The sequence below is a fragment of the Rissa tridactyla genome, chromosome W (genome assembly GCF_028500815.1).
Source record: "Rissa tridactyla isolate bRisTri1 chromosome W, bRisTri1.patW.cur.20221130, whole genome shotgun sequence".
NCBI classification, from domain to species: Eukaryota; Metazoa; Chordata; class Aves; order Charadriiformes; family Laridae; genus Rissa; species Rissa tridactyla.
In genome coordinates, this window is record NC_071496.1 from 25,540,751 (window position 1) to 25,562,995 (window position 22,245).

General features: G+C 37.3%; 1 protein-coding gene across 2 annotated transcripts in view; it reads right to left on the reverse strand.

Annotated features, from left to right (window-relative positions):
- Positions 1-1,620: 1,620 nt before the first annotated feature.
- LOC128901961 (tyrosine-protein kinase Fer-like) overlaps positions 1,621-22,245 on the reverse strand; it is a 257,810-nt gene continuing 237,185 nt past the window's right edge. For both annotated transcript variants that reach the window (XM_054184168.1, XM_054184167.1), the window contains 3 exons: positions 6,358-6,512; positions 2,719-2,841; positions 1,621-1,763 (listed from right to left, as the gene is read on the reverse strand). In XM_054184168.1, the coding sequence (XP_054040143.1) occupies positions 1,621-1,763; positions 2,719-2,841; positions 6,358-6,512 (421 nt within the window). The remainder of the gene's footprint in view (positions 1,764-2,718; positions 2,842-6,357; positions 6,513-22,245) is intronic.

Below are 22,245 nucleotides of genomic sequence, written 5' to 3' on the forward strand. Positions count from 1 at the left end.
GACAAAAGGTGTGTCACGGTTTCAGCTGGGATAGAGTTGGTTTTCTTATTAGCAGCTGGTATAGTGCTGTGTTTTGGATTTGGGATGAGAAATAGCGTTGATAGCACACTGGTGGTTTTGGTTGTTGCTAAGCTCTCAAGGCCTTTTCTGCTCCTCATACCACCCCACCAGCGAGTAGACTGGGGATGCACAAAAAGTTGGGAGGAGACACAGCTGGGACAGCTGACCCCAAATGACCAAAGGGATATTCCATGCCACGTGCTGTCATGCTCAGCATATAAAGCTGGGGGAAGAAGAAGGAAGGGGGTATGTTCAGAGTGATCACGTTTGTCTTCCCAAGTAACCATTACACGTGATGGAGTCCTGCTTTCCTGGAGATGGCTGAACACCTGCCTGCCAATGGGAAGTAGTGAATGAATTCCTTGTTTTGCTTTGCTTGATTGCGCGGCTTTTGCTTTACTTATTAAACTGTCTTTATCTCAAACCACAAGTTTTTCCCCACTTTTACTCTTCTGATTCTCTCCCCCATCACAACTGGAGGGAGGGAGCAAGCGGATGCGTGGTTCTAGCTGCTGTCTGGGGTTAAACCACAGCAGTTACTAAAGTTGATCTTCCACTTGACTACAGAATATATCCTGTAAATATCAAATTAAATTTGAGACAGTTTGATGCAAATATTTTACATTTATTGGAAGGGCACAGTAAAAAGGGGACTGCAGAAAAGACAGAGGACTATTCAAAAACGGTCTGCAGTTTACAAGAATACCAAAATTCTTTTTTGTAACAGCCTATGAAAATAAAAAGCTAGCTGAAGTTCAAAAGTGTAACTTTAAAGTATATAAAAAATTGGCAAATAAATCAAGTTTAAATGTATATCTATTTAAAATTATAAAGGACAGACAACTAACGATTGTATTACATAGTTCAATATAGTTCATTGAAAAGGAGACATTACTGAATTCTGATGGCTTCACAGGAAAAAAGCAGTAGCTTAAGTAAATCACATCCAAAGTCAGAAGTATTTACTATAATATGGTAAGAAATGCACATGCAGTTCAATTTTCTAGAACAGAAAATTCTGGATTTCACTTTACATCCAGAATCTGACCTTCAACCTGAAACAAGGTATCATTTAAAAATATCAGATGCATAAAGAATTTTAAAAATATAAAAGTATTAATATACTTATCAAAAACTGTCTTCACTTTTAAGGCCATCATGTGTGACACAGTCACCACATTACAGTGCCATAGTGTTGATATCTGGGACAGGGATAGGAGAGCAAGAACACAACATAATATAGAAAACCTCTGAAAAATTTCACTAGCATTTACTTGCTGTAAACCAGATAGAAGCCACAGTCACTTAAATCTATAGTATCTGCTTTTCTACTTTTTTGTATCCTAAATGACAATATTACTGTGACTGTATATATAGCATTTGGCAGAATATGTTTTTAAAGCAGGTGTAGACATGATTGGTAAACTCGTATATAAAAACCCCAGTTAATTTTAAAGTATTTAGAAGAATATTGCAAATAATGATGTATAAATGCAGTGTTTAAGAGGAAAATATTACTTCACTGGAAAATAAAGTCCTGCAGACTGGACTAGTTTATGACTATGTCACTTTCTTTTTGATTGAAGACAGGTCTTTCTGAATCTCACTGAATTTTGGTCGGTTTTCAGGTTTGTAGGCCCAGCACCTCTGCATTATTTTACATATTTCTTCTGGACATTTTTGTGGTGCTGACATTCGGTATCCTAATACATAAAAAAGGGAAAAATACACAGCATTGAAAAAAGATACATACTGACAAATTTAAAAAGAAATGAGCGAAGTTCAATATCATTGCATTAAAAAAAAATATTGAGGGTAAATTTTATATGACTTGTAATATCTTTCTCAGTGGGTTCATACAGAATTTCGGTACTTAGGTAGCAAGACTTGTTTTTATAAACACTCCTCTGCTCTGAAAAACATCAGATTTTTTTCCTTTGCTTTTTTAAGGACAAACTTCCATGGTCATCTACAGTGATTATAATTAACAACAGCATTCTATATAACTCAGCAAACTAGGTTTTTAATCATTTGGTAGCTTTACTAGCTAAGAACCTGTTTACGAATTACACAGGAGAAATATGTAGAGGAGGAAAAGTCTTGAAATGCCACTAAAGATGATGAAATCAAAGACCCAAAACCCTGCTCACATTTATTTGTTACTTTTAAAGTCTTTTGATTATTTTGTAAAATAGAAAAAAATGTGGCATTCACCATTCAACCAGCTTGCCAATCTCCACCATAACTTAACATTTTGTCTGAAATGCTTTAATAGAGAAGATAGAATGATATAATTTTTTCTTCTAGCAGTTTGGGATATTTCCACTTCCAATATCTTAACTAATTCATTCTGGTCAAGCCTCTATTTGCACAGCAATCAGTCCCTCCTCTCCATTTTATCTTTTAGTTATGTAGCCACAAAAGCCAACATGCTATAACTTTGTCGTCCTTTAAGTCACTAGTCATTATCTTCCTTTTATCAAGAAGCTTATAAATCACACTATTTCTCCCAGAAAGCTAAACAGCAACTAAATAATTTCATATTTTTGCTAAAGTTGCTAGATAATACATGTTATTTCTTTGCTATTTTTTATACTGTATGTACCTACATCCCTATGGATCTACACAGCATCTCTTTTGCTCCCTACAATTAACTACCTTTCTCCACTTGTTCTCGTGCTTGTTGGTTTGTCATTCCAGGGTACGGGCATACTCCTAAACTGAAGGTCTCCCACAAAAGAATTCCAAAGCTCCATACATCACTCTCAGATGTGTATCTCCCTATGGAAAGGGAAGAAAACCAGTGGCTTAACTTACAGAAAAAAAAATCATGTTTTACATAATTATGGCCATATATTTTCTGCAGAGGTAAGTGTTATTTTGGCAAGCTTTAAGCATAATAAAGCTGTAGCTCCTAATGAACGTTCTTCAGATATCATGTTCTCCTGTATTTCAAATTATAAACATCAATTATCTTAAAGTTAATACCCAGGAATAATATAAGCTAACCTAAAGTTCTGTAATGTGACAGAGACTTGTTACACAAAGCACATGGCTGAGATCTTACCATGTTGGTCATTTTCCATGTAAGTTAAGAATTTCTTTCCATTTACTGCCCCAAAATGTATTTTTTAATGTTATTTTAATATAAAAGGACAGAAAAACGTCAGGGTTTTTTTCCTTGTTTATAACCACTTTCAATTCTCTTAAAAAATTTACCTTTTCCAGTTCCCTAATATAGCATGGCAATGAGTCCTCCAAGAGGAGCTAAAATTAATGTAGTTCTTAATTGCAAAGAGGACCTGGGTTTCTTGCTCTGAGAAACTACTCTCTGGAAATGAATCTACAGTTGCTTCAACTGTTGTTTAATTTGGACCTTGAATAACTGATGCACCCAATCAAATTAAAAAGTCTAGTCTACTACTATCTTCAACTATGCTTCAGACAGATGGAATAATTAAGATAATTTAAATCCAAACCTCTTTGTGAAATGAAAGCTTTATATTATGGGAGAAGGATAGCTCTTGGGGGAGAGATTTCTATTGTCCCTGAGGGATTCACATCAAGATGCACGCTATTTCAGAAAGTGTAGGCTCCTAGCCCTTTGTAGCAGGGTCTATGAAAACGTTACCTTAAAAAAATCCATTTATCATGTTGCTGTCATCATTTTTTATGACTGTATTTCTTTGTTACATTCTATGACTGTCTTTATTCTTAAAAGCATACACATGCTTGCAGATGTGTGTTTGTTCATCTTTGAGCATTAAACAAACCAAACTAACTCACTTCTCTTATTTTCCCCTCCTTCTGCCACATTTCCAGAAAGGCCCTATAATCCCATCGCTTGTGTCAAATTTTCAGCTAAACATTTTAAATCCACTTACACTAGAATAAAGGTAAATAAATGTAAATTATAGTGACAGTTGGCAATATAACTGCTCTGATGTCAGAAAGTTCAATTTACTCTTAAACTAAATATCACTTCCAGCTGACAACTCCATCTACATTAGCTTGTGTGTTTAGTAGACAGTAATTATGGACATTCACTTTGCTCTTTGTAATAAGATTAGTTTTCTTGTCTATATATCAACTCTCTTCAGAATGTAACACTTTTCATTGAAGTCATTCGGTAGATACAAGTGATTATTTTTTTTTTTAAAAGAAAGTACAACTTCTACACAGTTAATTGTCTTTCCCACTATGATATTATTTGGGGAAAAAAGGGCATGCTCTTTCATAAACAAATACAATAATTTATTAACATTAACAAACTGGGAAAGTTGTACTGGAAAAACATGCATTAAAAGTACATTTTAATTTTGAGAGAACTGGAAGCAAAAATACCCTACACCTTGGCCTAAATATGTAATTTTATTAGGTGCATTTAAAACAAATTTTCACTTGACGGAAGTGATGGAAATCATGTAGTCCCAAGTAAAAATAATGGTATGGAATGGCACTGAACAGTACCCACTGAACTAAAGGTTAAATCTTCCATATGTTCCAGTAGCATCAAGATTTCATTCATGACTTCATACACAACTCCCTAACAGTTCCATTTGCCTTAATCCAGTTTCTAGACTTTCCAACCTTAATTTTGTCATTTAAAATCTTTTTGTGACTGCTATTAATGTCACATAAAGTGAATACTGAAGTGTTTAAAAAAAAGGCACTTTTATTTGTTTTCTTAAGCACTGTATCATTCATGTAATGACCAAATGACCCTATTTCTCATTTTCCTCCAACCATTAAATTTTGCCATCGAGAACTGACATGCTCAATGATTGTGAACTAGTTCTGAAATATTGCACATTTAGTTGTTTCACTCTGGTATCCTTAACTACTTTCAATAGTTACTAAGTTACTAGTAACTACATAGTTACTTATGACCATATTATTAGAATAGCAAAACACAAACCAATTATTTTAACTTGCACTTTTCAAGAGAGTGGAAAAAATGATCCATCAAAAAAAAAACAACACAGAAAGCTTCAACCATAATATGAAAGCTGAATATTAGCCTGCTGAATACTTTAACAAATGTTTGAGATAAGCGATTTTCTGCAGTGTTTGGGAAATAACCTTCATTTTAGAAAACAGTAAATAAGTAAAGATGTTAATCAGCTATACGTTCTTCTCCTGTCAGGTGTGGAAAATAGCAAAGACTCAGAAGTACAAAATGAAGGCGTCATAAAAGCCAGTTTCCTGCTTAATGTAGTAGACTGGACTGATATGGCTGTGGAGAAGGGGTTTCCATTATATATCAAATAAATGACAAGTACTTTTGAAACAAAGAAATAAAAATTCAAAACACCTTTTATAGTGGAATAAACACCCAAAACAGAAATAGTATTCCACAGTAAACATTAGCAACACTAGCACCTCTTAGAAAAATAGATAATAGAGGATCAGTCACTCTAACTACATTTATTATTAGCTTTCTAAGGGGAGGATTTGCATTATTGTGGTATGGCGTCAACTTCTACAAAATTGCTAATGAAAAGGATTCTTCTTCTAACAATCATAAGAAAATTATGATTTCCAATGCATTATTTTAAACAAAAGCTCTAAAAGGTGGGAGAAGTATTTAGAAAAACTTAACAGGAAGATATAAGATGTTTCGATTTTTTTTCTGTGAACTCAAGTAAAGAACTGGTTGAGAAGTGCATTCAGAATATGAGCTCATTCATTTAATATGCTGCTGCTTCTTCACAACTCACTTTACTTAGAAGAACTAGTTTTTCTAGTTTTACCTACAAGCTAAAAAGCTAAATCCAGCAGTTTCTATTTTTGTTTTGAAACTATTACCCACATCACTTAATCAGAAATAATGAATTTTTTCCTCCCCATAATAGCATAACAATATATAAAAGTGCATATAAACAAAGCTGCAGTTTAAAAAAATAAAGCATTTTTTTCTCCAATGCAATGATTTATCTAATAATTTATCTGAGTGTTCTATAATGTTAAAATCTTCTGCCTTTTTTTTTTAAAAATGCCATAAATATGCAGAACTTCCCACTCACTGGAACAAGTTAGCAACATAACTACAGCATTATTTTACTGTTGAATAAGTAGCAACTTTGATGTTGCTGCCTTGTTCTTTTTGAAGGGAAAATAGTATTTTTACATAACTTATATGAGGCTGAAATATTATTTTAAAGGTAACTAAAATATTTTAAACATCTGTTGATCTGAACTGGGAAAAAGGAAAAATTATATATATGCTCAAATACTGTCCCCTTGCACCTTATACTTCATATTTTTTATACCAAGAAGATAAAGCTATATCCTTACCATAGTTGAGAGCTTCTGGAGCAGTCCACTTGATAGGAATCTGCTTTAAGCCTGATGATGAATAAACTCCATCATCCTCTTGACGAGACATTCCAAAATCGCTTATTTTCAAAATGTTGTTTTCATCTACCAAGCAGTTTCTTGCAGCCAGGTCTCTAAGTTAGAACAAGAAATAACCCCCTCACGTTTTCACACATTTGAGACTACTAAAAGTCACTTAAAATGTGAAGGAAAATCTGAAGTTGTGTACTGGGTCTGGCTGGGATGGAATCAACTTTCTTCATAGCAGCCCATATGGTACTGTGTTTTGGATTTGACTAAAACAACATTGATAACACACCAATGTTTTAGCTATTGCTGAACAGTGCTTGCATAGCGTCAAGGCCTTCTCTCTTTCTCACTCTGCCCTTGTTAATGAGTAAGCTAGGGGTGGGCAAGAGGTTGGGAGGGGACACAGCTGGGACAGCTGACCTGAATTAACCAAAGAGCTATTCCATGGCATATAATGTCATGCCCTGCAATAAAACTGGGAGGGGAGTTTTTCTAAGGTAGTTGTTGCTTTGAGACTGACTAGGCATTAGTCTGCTTGTGGGAGGTGGTAACTAACTGCCTTTGTATCACTTTTTTTTTTTTTTTTCCTTCACTTATTGAACTGTCTTTATCTTGACCCATGAGTTTCTGGTTTTGCTTCTTTTGATTCTTTTCCCCATCTCATTGCAGGGGAAGTGAGAAAGCAGCTGGTGGGTGTTTAGTTACTGACTAGGGTCAACCCACCACAAGTAGGTTCCTATAACTTTTCTATCATAGCTGAATTTATCAGTAATAGTGAGTATGTCACAATGTAGACTAGGTTTCTAGAGACCAAATAGATACTCATTTCAATGATGAAATAAGCAGATGTAAGGCAAAGAGCTGTTGTTGCTATATTGCCCATTGAGATCACAAAAATAAACCTGCAGATTAACAAATTTTACTTGATGCAAAGTGAGACAGAACTCAAAGAAGCAGCCCAAAGCAAGTTCTCATAATTGTGAAAGGCACTGAGAAGCCAGAGGATTGTCTCTATCTTACCTCTATTATCATCACAGTTTCCATCAAAAATCAAAAGCTATTGAGCATTACAGGAAGAAGTATTTTGGTTCAGGGTTGGATGACAAGCTCAGAAAAATCAACATCCTCCTTTTCTCTCCCTCCATCTCAAAAAAGCTTTTCAACAACAAGAAACTGTAAATATATAGGGCTTTTGATTGAAAACCACTGTGAAGAGTCAAAATTACAGGTAACTTTGCTGTTAAACATTTGTAGTCCCTCATCACGCTTTCTAGGTGGCCTTTAAAAAAACCACACAAATCACATTCTGTTTGTTTTCTCTTTATCTTTCCCCAAAGCAAACATCCCAAAGACGTACAGGTATAATTGCATGGATTTGGGTGCCTCTCTTTCTCTGGGGAATTGTTTTTCTTTTCAAACAGCATTACTACTTGCTGCAGTAATTCCATAAAAATCAGTATTTAACTTAGAAAAGCAGCAAATATTCTTTATTTTCCATTGTGAAAGCTGTACAAATTGAGCACAAATTACACCAAGCTGCTACAGAACAATTTAATTAGTAAAAGAATAACCATGACTTTCATTTTCTCATACCAAGACTATGGAAGTTCCTAGTGATTATTAAGAACAAAGGAAAAAGCCCCTTCCTCCAACTACCAAAGAGTAAAAATTGATACTTCATTTTAAAATTTAATTTTTAAACACTAACTTGAAGTTTCTATAAACACAAACAGCACAGTGACCACATGTCACCAATACAAGTTGAATATGCTGAAACTACAGCAGAGAGCACCCAACACTTTTTCTAAAAATCCAACAGCAAGTTGAAAAAGAGACAATTTCTTCATGCCAAGAATTGTCTGTCAGTGAAGACTTAAACCTCATAAACGTTTCTTTAAGAATAGCCCTGTAAAGAACCACACAACAGATAATACCTAGTATTCCAACAGCCACAGCCTCACTGAAGCAATTAGCCATTTTATATCTTCCCTGGTCAGGTACTTAAAATACCCTCAAATGATAAAAACAAGCAATTAATTAGTGAACAGAATTAGTATACCTCCACCGCACATTTAATTCAACCAAAATAGCCTATTATCTGATCAAAAAAGAAGGAATGGCAGGTCTACAAGTGAAAATTGATTTTTTGAAGACTACAGACACTTCCTCTCTTCCAGCCACTTCAGGTAATTTCCAATGCTGGCTGGCTAACTAAATCAAAACATACCTGTTTCTGAAGTTTCTTGATACTCATGTGCTGCTACTTTTGCTATATGTGGAGGTCATATCAATTAGTCTGTGTCTAATAACAGATAGGAAAAATAAATATTAGAGGGTCAGAACCAGATCCTTCAAAGTGCTGTGTTAGCCTCCTCCTTTATACTTTTTAAAATTTGTTTATTTTTTCATATTGTTGTAGTTATCACACAATGAATAATAATTTAAAATATTAACTGTAATACTAATCACTCCTCTCAGTTGCTAATGTCTTCCTCATTATCACAGATGAATAGTTCTAGGAAACTAGGGAAGATCCAAGTTAGATGCAGCAATGATTTCTCAATAATCTCAACTCTTCTGCTTGCTATCCATATTGTTGGATATTGCTCAGTTTTTCACAACTATAAAATGAGTAGATTTCCCCACCTCAGAGCAGAAATGACATTCAATTACTCCCTGTAAAGCATTTTGAGATTTTTCAGACAAGGGATTTAAAGATTTTACAAAAACAACTCAAAAGTATCACAGAATGGTTGAGGTTGGAAGGAACCTCTGGAGGTCATCTGGTCCAACCCCCCTGCTGGGAGACAGTGTCAAAGGCCTTACTCAAGTCCGGGTAAACAATAGCCACTGCTCTCCCCTCTTCTACCAGGCTGGTCACTTCATCACATAAGTTTATCAGATTGGTCAAGCATGACTTCCCCTTGGTGAAGCCATGCTGACTACTCTTGATGACTTCCAGCACTTCATGTGCCTGGAAATGGTTCCCAGGATTAGCTGCTCCATCACCTTCCAGGGATGGAGGTGAGGCTGACAGGCCTGTAGTTCCCTGGGTCCTCTTTCTTGCCCTTCTTGAAAATAGGAGTGACATTTGCCTTCCTCCAGTCTTTGGGCACTTCTCCTGGTCGCCATGATTGATCAAAGATTATCGAGAGTGGCCTCACGATGACATCTTCCAGCTCCCTCAGCACTTGTGAAAAACAAATCAAAAAAGCCCAAACAACTGTCTTCAGTAACTGAATACAACCACAAAAAACAGACTTATATCTAAAAATGCGTTCTTCCACAGAAACTTTATTTTCTCCACCTGTAAGACTAAGATGTATCCCTGTAAGACTAAAATGTATCCTATATTCCAGGAATAGTTGTGGCAGATCTACAAGCAGAGGCCTGCATACGGCCAAGGACACAGTGAGCAGAGCACACAGAAACAGGAACGCAGATATCAATACGGATGGAACGAAGAGGAACTGGTTCAATATAAACATGGAACAAGAAAACAGCTTTGCGTGCTTATCTTGGTGGGAACTGAATAAGGCGACTGGGTTAGTGATCTGAAATATGTGTTTACTTGCCTAGCAGGTGCACGGAAAGTTTTAGAGCTCGGGTATAAAAGCCGAGGCTTGAGAAGCAATAAACGATTTCGTGCTCATCACAGCCAGAGTCTCTGCCCTCATACACCACAAATGGCGCCTGAACAGGGTTTAAAAGAACAAGGACTAAAAGGAACAGAGATATGAAGTACTAATTATCCAGTAGTGTAACCCATGGCTGGATGGAGGAATTCATACCGAGAGCTCTTAACAATTACTTTCATCGCCGTTCACTGGACGAAAAAGGTGAGCAGCCACAGTAGATATTAAAAATGGGACAAACAGCTACTCGAGAACAGAAATTGCAACTTGAACTTCTGCAGCGCACTTTCACAGAACAGGACTTTAAAGTGGCCCCTGTCTAACTAGTGACTTTGCTTGTATGGATACATGATTATTGCTCATGGTTCCCTGAAGGGGGTTCCTATGATTTAGCTCACTGGCAAAAAGTGGGGAAGGAATTGCAAATGCGGGAGATGCTGCAGTTGTCCTTGCCAGAAGGAATAATACTTACTTGGCGAACTGTATACACTGCCATACTGCATCCTGCAGAACAAGCCCTGCAAGGGTTTGCTGGAGGGGCACCACAAGCTCCCCCAGAGGAACCTCAGTCTTTTGAAATGATACCCCCAGTTGCGGACCCTCAGCCTGAATATGCTAAAATTCCCAGTCCTGAAGAACATTACCAAAAGCAGAATTCAGGAGGCGAAGAGCCAGAAGATCCCTTTGATCCTGGTCCAATAAATCCAGAGACTGAACCTGATTTATATCCACCTTTAACCCCAATTAAAGCTATGCCTGCATCTGCTCCAACTGCGGAGGAGATTTTACAGCAACAGCGACAAAAGTCGTTATTGCGCTCCTCCATTCTTAACCCTTCTCCGTTTGCGCCAGGTACCGTGTCTGTTCCTCCTTATCAACTGCTTATACATGCGCAGCCGGAATCGGGGTATTGCGGTGTATTGTCAGAATGTCAGCGGAGAAGGCCGGAGCTGGAGCTGCTTCGCTCCCACCGCCGCTCGCCTCACCCCCTCCCCTCCCCAGTCGTCTCCCTGAGATAGAAGTGCTGTTTTTGTATGTCTGCTGTGTAAGTGTGTGCGGGCGCCAGCTTATACCTGCTGATCAGCATGTGTGCTACTGTTTGTTTTTTGTCGTGTGCAGTGTCGTTAGGTGACTCCCCTTGAGCAGGTGTTCTGCCCGGTGTGGTACTGTTCTTGTATGCAACTAGGGCTGACACTCCGTCAAGTGAAGAAGTTTGTATATACACAATGTTTAGACGTAAGGCGAGCGCGCCCCAGGTAGATAGACCAGGATGGGCCGTAGAACAGATGGAAGTCCTGAAATATTGGGGGAGTTTTCACCAGCCGACACGTTTACGGTCTCGGGAACAGCTTGCCTGTGCAGGGCGTATCGCTGGTTGTTTGTTGTTTGTCTATAAGATCATGGTTGATTGGGAAAAGGAGTTGAGTCCAAATCTATAGGATGCTCTGTAGGAAAATGAGAAACTTAAGGGTGAGCTCTTGTTGCAAAGGCAGACTTTTATGTCAGTCGTAAGTGATGGAAAAAAAAGAAAGGAAAGAAAAAAAGAAAAAAACAAAATAACAAAAAAACCCAAACAGGAACAATTAGAAGGGAAATGTGCCACGTTAGCACAAAAGTATGCCATACGCGCTACGAGAAAGCATCAGAAAAAGAGAAATAGGACACCTGATTCAAAGCAGTACCATAGAGATATGTTTTTGGTTTTTTCCTATATGTGTATATGTTATTGCATGCCTTAGTAGATTGCTCTGTGTTATACCCTGCAAGACTAAAATGAACCCCAGCAGAGGCGGTCTCTTGAGCAAGGGGGTGGAATATGGGAAAGCAACGGAAGATCGGAAAGGAGGATTGTAAATACACTCAAGGGACTTGCACCTGGGTGCTGGAAAACACAGATATCACACCAATTGTTATTCAGTCTCGGGTGCTGGCAAGAAAAACATTTGGATGACATAAGCCTGTAATGGACTCACGGACACCTTATCTAGCTGCTTGAGAATCTTGGCCTGTTGTGGAAGAAGATCAAAGCACAGTGAGAAAACTATACCAGCGAGAACAGGGAGTCCGCATGCGCTCTTGCTAACAAGGACTCTCTTGCTGCCAAGGATAAGTTTAACAATGCTACTAGTACAGCTATTTCTGAGTTATTGCTAGATGTAGATAGTATTCGACATGCGACGCTGCAAAACAGAGCTGCTACTGATTTTTTTGCTTTCAGCTCACAGACATGGTTGTCAAGATTTTAAAGGACTGTATTGTATGAATCTAAGTGACCACTCCAAATCCATCCATGCCCAGCTGCAAGAACTGCACCGACCGAACCAGCAACTTGTGGAGACCACTGGGTGAAATCTCTTTCCTGGATGGACTTGGGGATGGGGTTGGTTGAAGCAAATTATACTCATTGCCTGTGTGGAAGGAATTTGTCTGTTATGTTTAGTATGCTGTTTGCCGTGTTTAATAAGCATTATACGATCAGCTGTAAATGCCGCTTTGCATCGTACCCTTGTACGAGTTGTAGAATATCGTTGTGTCCCAACTACAGGATGGCATGCGTAAGGGATAATAGAGGATGGTCCGAGTGAGACACAACGGAAAATTACTAGTTGAACCAAACCCAGTATACATGTTGGGAAAAAGGGACTCAGTACTGTTGCTACAAAAACCATGTGTGTATCCATGAGAACCTGACCTTCACAGAAGAAGATAACAAGAAGGGAGTACAACAATGTAGTCACGTATCAGACAGCTGCTGTTAGCAAAGCTGGATCATGAGTCTTGTGAGACTCGCTGCATGCGCTGGCCACGCGTGCAGCGACTCTAGCCTGTACTTTTCCACTCAGTCCGGTGCAGGATATAAGGGGGCTGTCTCGTGTCGGAGAGAGGGAGAGAGACATGAGCACACTTTGAAGCCGAGCCCAGTACAGGAAAAGGAAGGCCTGAAACCAGTCAAGCCGATCAATGAGTAAAAGCAGGCATACCTAAGGATGGGTATTTTTATTAATCTTTCAGTTTTTAATGCTTATCTCTTTTCTGTCTCATGTAGATTCTTTTGTATATTGTGCTACATACTGAGGGCTGGCGAATGGGATTTGTATTTGAAAACAGAAGTCTTCATAAGCTAACCATAGATAATACTACAACAAATAGAAGTTATGAGCAAGAAGATTCTGTAATAATTTGTACTTCTCATGAGTTTTGCAATAGTATCTGCAGTTGTTATTTTAGCTTCAGCTTCTGTAGCCATTGCTGCGTTTACTGAATCTGTCCAGACTGCTAAGGTTGTAGGAGAAACTTTATCTAATGTAACTGAAGAATTAGATATGCAAGAACGTATAGATGAAGAAATATTAGCCAGATTACAAGCTTTAGAAGCAACAGTAATATGGATAGGGGATCGGCAAAATGCATTAAAAACATGCCTTTCTCTGTATTGTGATTGGGAGTACAACTCTCAAAGACTTTGTGTTATATCTCTCCCCTGGAATATGTTGCTACATGGCTGAGAAATGGTTAAACACCATCTCCAAGGTGCTTTTGACATGTCATTGCAACAAAATATTCATCCTTTACATGATCAGCTAAAAGCTCAAATACTAAAGATTCAAGACTTAATGAACCACAATGTATTTGAAATATTACAAAAGGATTTCTCGTAGGTAAATCCAAAAAAAATTGGCTTTCTGGGCTAAATTTAGGAATCTGGGTATTTATTGCCTTAGCAGGGTTCTTTTTGATTCTGTTTTTAATTGTGTTTAGTATATAAACTGCTAAGAGCGTCACGACGAGTAGAAGCACAAGTCATGGCGACCTTGTTAATAAATGGTCTGGTGTTAAACAAAAAAGGGGGAGATGTGGCAGATCTACGAGCAGAGGCCTGCGTATGGCCAAGGACACAGTGAGCAGAGCACACAGAAACAGGAATGCAGATATCAATACGGATGGAACGAAGAGGAACTGGTTCAATATAAACATGGAACAAGAAAACAGCTTTGCGTGCTTATCTTGGTGGGAACTGAATAAGGTGACTGGGTTAGTGATCTGAAATATGTGTTTACTTGCCTAGCAGGTGCACGGAAAGTTTTAGAGCTCGGGTATAAAAGCCGAGGCTTGAGAAGCAATAAACGATTTTGTGCTCATCACAGCCAGAGTCTGTACCTTCATACACCACAAATAGTCTGCTTTGCACTGCTCACTCTCACTGTAATCATAGTGAGAGCTATCATATAAAATGATTTATAGCATCTTGGTGAACACATCCCTGTAAACTAAGGTTATATTAATCAAAAGGAAAACTTTGGAAGTAATATAGGTCAAAGAAAACAGGAGAAAATAAAAACTGCCCATAAAGTTTAAGCATTTAAATTACTTTAGTGCACTGTAATATGGTCTAACTAGAAATTGAAGTTGGTAAACAAATAGTCCACTCATAAATGTCAGATTTCTAGAAAATAACAACTATATTGAAATACAAAATGCATTCACTGGAAGGAGGTGTTAAGTGTTTTTAAAAATGCTCTAAGGATAAATACTGATATATATGCATGTGTGTACATACGCTATGAGTATATTAGTGTTCCTAATTCAAAATTGCAAATTTATGTACATTATTGTCATCATCCCCACCCTCTAAGAACTTACTTGATAACCTCTATGTATCTGATTTTTTCTAAGTGCTTTGCTAAATATGTGATAGATTGTGGCATGGGTCATGGTATTAGATGATGGAAAGTTACAGCATCCCATGCAAAATTGCAGAATGGGATGCATTTGGTTCACTAGGACAAAGCAAATTGCTTCATCTACTGAGGACTGTACAGCTCAATAAGGAAACCACTGCATGCAGTGAACTTCACCCTCAGTCCCATCCTACACACCTTCATACACATCCTTTTCTACTGGTAGTTTTTTCGAGCAAGTGAAAGTTGTCCTGAACTCTATAAACACAGTAATAAAAAACAATCTTAAGGAACTGTTGTACAGAAAACTATATTCATATTTTCTCTACAGCAGTTATTGTAAATGCTTTCATATACACATATCTGAAACAAAATTAAGACATAAAGTTTACTTATTGTATGGTCATTTCTGATAAACAAGTGTAGTATGAGAATTAGAAGATTATATTCATTTTTATAGTCTACAAAACGGTCAGCTACTAATGAAAAAATACACAATTACAATAAGGTATACTTTGAGGTAGATACAAAAATATTGGGCATGCTAAATTATTTATATAATTCAATGTCCTGGTTTGAGGTAAAATAGAACCAACTTTCTGTTCAGTAGTTATATTTCTTAGCTAGGTCTCTTCTAACTCTCTGAAATTAACAGCATATTGTGCCGAAAATGGTTCGTTCACTAATAAGACAGTTTGTGCCAAGGAATGGTACGCAGAGAGGCTCTTGCTTATACTTATTGCTATAACAACCAAGGTCAGCTAATTTTGTTATTTGCCCTGTTGGAGGGTCAGAAGTGGAAAAGCGTAGAGGGGTCCCACCTGCAGGAAGGAGCGGACAGGACAGGTGACCCAAAATTGACCAACAGGGATATTCCATCCCATCTGCTCCATGCTCAGTATAAAAGCTGAGGGATCAAAGGGTCAACGCTTTTCCTTCAATGGACGACGTCTGAGGAGAACCCTGTCTGTTCGTCTGCCTTTGATCCCGATCCGTGTGTTCCTGACTCCAACTCTGGAACCTGGTTCCCACTCGTCGCTGAGTCCAGTCTGGGACTTCCCCAGTGCCTGCTGGTGACATCATCCTGGGAGCTCGATATGGTTTTGTATATACTGTATCTATTTCATTATTTTCCTTTTTATTTTATTACTATTTTATTAAAGTAGTTTAGTTTCTTCTAAACTCATAAATCTCTTTATCTCTCCTCCTCCCCTCCGTGTGCAAGAGGCTGGGGGGGAGCATCTGTCGCCGGCCATTGGCCGATTTGGCCAAAACCACAACATTCAATTATTTTTGTAGAAAGGGTGGCAGTAGGACTTCAGGAAAAATACCTTCCCCAATATGTTTATGTTTCAGAGAGAAACTTTCTATTTTACTTCTTGACTGATAGACATCACTCATATCTCAAAGGGCATACACTGTCCCCTTAGAAGTACTGAAGTAAAGCACAAGCTCTATATGTTATCACCTCTTTTTTTGTTCTAATCTCTTAATACTGATATGAAGACTCTAGTTCTGCGAGTTGAATAACTGTGTTAATTATGAATCTTATTAAAAAAGAAACAGTTTAAGCTAGATGGCTGTGAAAAAGAGACTGAAAATTACTTCAGAGTTAAGAAGAGAGAAATAAAACAAACCCCAGGCTTCCTATTTTCTGGATTTTTGCATTTTGAAGTAATGCTTTTTTTTTTTTTTTAAATAATGAGATTGGTATTTCTACGTGGAAGAGAGTGGAGCTGATCCAGCCTCCTGCTATGATGAGTGACAGGGTCACTCCTGCTTCTTGGAGTTTTCTCACCTTCCTGTTCTGGGTGCATTTTTATCAGGAAGAAACACAAGTTGCTACCACACATTATATGGCACCTGTCACCTACAGAGGTAATAATGGAGGAAAATTAAACAACTGTAAACTTACTGCTTGCAGCCCAGAGAAGGCTCCAGTAAGTATACAGATCTATTGACACATTGTAAAACTTTTACCTTCTTTGAGTTTTACTCAGGTAAGTTACCATGTATTCTCCATTTTTCTAGTAAAACAAGATTTCTGTACTAGCTATTTTAAAAGAGGCAAAGATGGGTGTGGTAGACAATTAACAGTTCCTGAAGAGAAGCAAATATCATCATAGCAGACTGAGAACCTGGAAACAGAGCAATAAAACAATATATGATCTATTCCTCCCAACATTTCCCTATTTCTGTGGTTACCTTCACAATATCTGCACGTGGGACAGAAATGTTCCTATCAATCAGCAGCATCTACAGTTTTTTTTTCATCTGCATTGTTTTTCAACTTTTTAAGAATTTAATAGTTATTGTTTGTATTTTTCTGAACAATTATTTTGATGAAAACTGCATCATAGTCATTTTAGTCTATAATATAGTCATTGCATTGATATCCCTGTTGATTTTTGTAACACATTTTTCCCATGTGCATCTGATGGCATGTAATGTGCTGAGCAAAATGTGAGACTTAGGAATACCTAATGCCACACACAGGAATAATACCACTGCTGGATCGCCTCTTGGATTTCAATATTTCCTATGTGAGATGATCTATAGAAAAACTTTATTCAAATGAAATGCAGCCATTCCTATGCTCTTGAACTGCCTGAAACACTGCAGAGCATAACAGGCACAAATATGTATAAATTTGATAACCATAACATTTTTAATATTAGTTTAAAATTATTTGATATCCAACTGAATTATAAGGAAAATTAAGTATCCAAAAAGTGATTATCCAAGATGGACTCTGACCAAAATATAATAATTACATAAGTCCCTGGATTTTTTGAATTTTACCCTTCTAGCCTTGTTTGCAATTTATAATCACATTACTGGTGAATAGATTTGTCTGCTCTCCCGGACCTCTGTTTCTCTGAAAAACATTAAGCTAGAGCATATGAAATATTTAGGGAAAAGAAGGGTGAACAGCAGCTATGATGGCTGTAATGTAAAATGCATAGAATAGTCATTGCAATACAGATGCAACTTCTATGGGACTAAAGTTCTGTACGTGTCATTTGGAAATGCAAGTCAAACGTAAGTCTGCTTAGCCTTTAAAGATGAAAGCAAATCTCAGGGTAGAAACTGGTCTCTAACTCATTACAAAGAAGAAAAGGTGAAAGACATGAGACTGGAACATTATGAAACTGCTAATGGAGTTGTGAGCTAAATCTTTCAATATAAAAATTAGAAAGGAAAAAAGTATTTTCCATACAGTTAAAAACAGTCAGTGCCCACTTCTTAACTATTTACTGTAAATACGATCCACAGTGTGAAATCCTGGCTCTACTAAAGTTAAATAACTTAACAGAATCAGGAATTTAGTTTTTCTGAAGAACACATAATTTCTTGAGAGGAAAGCATTCTGCAAACCTGCTCTGCAAATGTATTGATATAACACAGGGGAGTCATGCATAGAAAAGTGGGGCCTAAGAATTTACAAAACCAAAGCAATTACCTGGTGATAGGACAAACTAAATTCCCTTTTTAAAGTAAAGAATAAAAATACCAGTTTACTTTGACAGCACATAGTTAGTATTTTGGGGAAGCAGCCATGACAACTAGTATCGTAAAAAGAGAAAGACATTCTCCAAATCTAAATGTTAATTTTATATAACTTGGCTGAAGTTTACTTTAGACACACAGACATACACACACAATTCACAATCTTGAGGGAAATGGGCCAGGTGAAGAGCAGAGTCAGGACCCTGAATTTTAGGAGAGCAAACATTCAGTTGTTTAAAGAATTAGTGGATGGGATCCCCTGAGGAAGCTGCCCTCAGGGACAAAGGAGCAGAAGAGAGCTGTCAGCTCTTTAAGGACATCTATCTTAGAGCACAAGATCTCTTGATTCCCATGTGTAAGAAATCAGGAAAAGAAGGCAGGAGACCAGTATGGCTGAGTAAGGACCTCCTGGTCAAACTGAAATGTAAGAAGGAAATGCACAGGCAGTGGAACCAGGGACACGTATCCTGGGAAGAATATAGGGATGCTGCCTGGATGCATAGGGATGGGATTAGGAAAGCTAAGGCACAGCTGGAGCTGAATTTGTCAAGGGATGTGAAGAATATTAAGAAGAGCTTTTACAGGTACGTTGAAGAAAGGCTACATGAAGAAAGGCCTATGAAGAAAGGCCGAGAGATTTGGGGTTGTTCAGTCTGGAGAAGAGAAGGCTTCGGGGAGACCTTATTGCAGTCTTTCAATATATAAAGTGGGCTTATAAGAAAGACAGAGAGAGACTTTTTAACAGGGCCTGTAGTGACAGGAAAAGGGGCAAGAGTTTTAAACTGAAAGAGGATAGATTTAGATTGGACATAAGGAAAAAATTCTTTACAATGAGGATGATGAGACACTGGAACAGGTTGCCCAGAGAAGCTGAGGATGCCCCTTCTCTGGAGGTGTTCAAGGTCAGGTTGGATGGGCCTTTGAGCAACCTGGTCTAGTTGAAGATGTCCCTGCCCATGGCAGGGGGTTAGACTAGAGGATCTTTAAAGTCCCTTTCCAACCCAAACTATTCTATGATTCTATGATATATATATATACACTACAAGTGATAGAATTTCAGGTTCCATTTTCAAACTTTTTAAATTAGATTGCCCAATAATCAGACTTTTTTTCCTTTCTTACTTTTAATCACATTGCAGTTTACTACATTTATTGGATTATTTAAATCAAGTACCTTTTCTCCTTTGCAATTTTATCATTTAGCTTTCTCTGGATGTGAATTTTGCCTATAGTTTTTGCTTTTTTCTGAATTACCAGTTTATTTACCGCTTTTTATATCGGTGTCCAGAGCTGCATGTAGTATTCTGTTCAATGTGACTCACCACTGCCTTACAGACTATCTATTTCTAGTGTGTGGATACCTATTATAATTCTTTATGCTAACTCTGAAAAAGGGGATATGAATAATATGCTATGCTAGATAGGAAATAAATTTGTCATTAATATGCATATCAGAAGTGTAAATTAGCTGAAGTGGATCTGAATTGTGTCCAACAGGTATGTTTACATTATAAAATAATTCAGTGCAAGAGAAGCAGATAAACAGACTGAAGTAGCTGGTGCTGAGGCTCCTCAGATTTCCATTATACGAAGTCAGAGAGGTTTACTTAGGATTAAATGTAGTCTGGTCTCCTGTGCCAAACATGGTCCCAAACTGTGTGCAGCAAAGCTATCATACAAATTTTGGCTTCCTAAACTGTAGGCTTCTCTAGGGAGCACCATTTTATCCAACATATTGGTGCCACATCAGAGCCCTTGCCATCATTGCTCACAAAAGACTCCATATTATTTCTGTTCCTCCTCATGGCATTTTGAGTTACATCAATGTGCCTGATGACTGCCCTACCTTCCAGCTCAAAGTTTGGACAACATCTACTGCAAAGCATCAAAATACCAGTAGGAGTGAACTGTGTGAGTTTAAAGAATAGATTAAAACTATCATAGAATAAACTGTCAAAGAAAAATGCTGGCTCACTGTGAAATATAAAAGATTACCAGGCACTATAGCAGTTGCTTATAGCAAGACTCCAAAAGGAAGCTGAAGCACTTCAATATAGTGGCTACTTCCTGGTTAAAAAAAAAGCTGTAATTGTATATTTAAGGATGAAAATATGTCTTTATATTTTACATTGGAAAATCTTCCACAACTTTTAAATTTTTCTGAGGGCTCCCTCTGCTTGACTCTTTCTGAAGCTTACAATGCTCTCTTGTGGTAGGAAAGACAGTTATTTACTTACAAACTAATTTCAATTACAATTCAAGTCCAGCTGTTTTATAGAAGAAAACCAATATAAACTGAGAAGTTAAACAAACACTTGCAGATTAAAACAAATTAATAAATAACTAAGATAAGTATATCTGTAACCACAGTAATATTATTTCGCACTTTAATTCAACTTAAGACAATAGCAGGCATGGGAGGTCCTGTCATCTAAATTTTGTCATTTGTTTTCATGAGACTCAGAATTTCTGTTCAGGCACATGATAATTCCTGATCATTTCAAGCTAGAAAGATATTAAGCCCTTATCTATGACTAGTTTTTCATGTAAGCAGTTACTTCAGCTCCCATAAGGATTATTGGAAGTACAAAAGGGAGCAGAGGTACTCCCAGTAAAAGAAAATGAGGAGGGAGTGAGGGTTCATGATTCCATCCATGCCCTTACAAGCAGGATAAGCAAACTAGTCCAGATAAATATGTGCAGGAGAAGACAGTCTGCATAAGCAATAATGGGAAGGAAGTGCAGCTTCCTGGCAGTGAATGAGGTGTCAGGAAGGTCTATGATACCAAATAGGCAAGACAGTCAATTCAATCATTAGTAAATGGGAATGGAGATGTTTGTAACCAACTAACTATGAAGAAGTTATATTCATAGCAGGTAAGTTTAAAAACTCCTCTTTTGAACATTTATAAGCTTACTCATCATACTGATCTCCAAAATCTTGCCCAGAAATTACTCCAAAAGCAGGAAGCCTTTCTAATCAAGTAACGTTACTTATTCTGCCATCTTAATTTCTATGTAAAGTGTTTTAAAACTGGGACTTGGCCCTTGTTTCACTGGTTTATTTTTATTTCCCAGAACCCATGAGATTTGATGAAGTATCTGATATCCAACTTTGCCAGGTTTCTGATCTTTTTTTGGCAGACTTGAGTGACTCAGCTTCAATCTGTGAACAACAAAATACTGTAACATTGATTCAACAATTCTTACAGCTCCATGTACCTTGATGATCTCTCTTAATCTTCCAAATCAGTTAACATGCCAATAAGACTTTCTTCACTGACTGCAGCCTTACATAAGGAATTTTGAAATATCCTATGACAGAGTAAGTCCCTCTTTCAGTCAGTACTCACAGTGGTATAAAAATGTTTTATAAAAGCATGTCCTCACACAATAATTCTGCCAAAAAAAGATAGAAAGAGGCTGAAAACTACAGAGCAATGACAAAAAGTGAAAGAAAATAACATGCACTTAGCTTACTGTATGTTTTATTTTATTAATTTTAACTAAATGTGGTTCCTTAAGATGTATGATCCAACTGGATTCAATTCCTGATGGATGCATTTGCTCAAATTTGTTCAAAGTCTTTTTTTTACCAATATCTATTGGAACTGAATCTAACTTTCAATAGAGCTGAAGATAAATAACCTTACCTAACCTTCTCTCAGCTTTATGAGAACAATATCTTGATGCCCTAAGAAAGATTAACAATAGGTTGGAAAACAGTAATTACTTAGTTATTTGATATGTAGAACTAAATGCCATCTATGGTCATGCAGAAGTAACATACCCTCTAAAACATAATGCTTTTCAGTTGGATAAACTTAAAAATCAAATTTTTCATGGAGGAAAACTAAAACCTATGTTATGTTCTACCTCCATCTTGCTATTTTTCACTGTGTACACAGCCACACACCTACACTGAATATAATATTTAATTGATAAAACTATAGCAATGTAAGGCCCTGAAGCGCTTCTGAAAAACCTCTCAAGACACAGGGAACAGCTACACT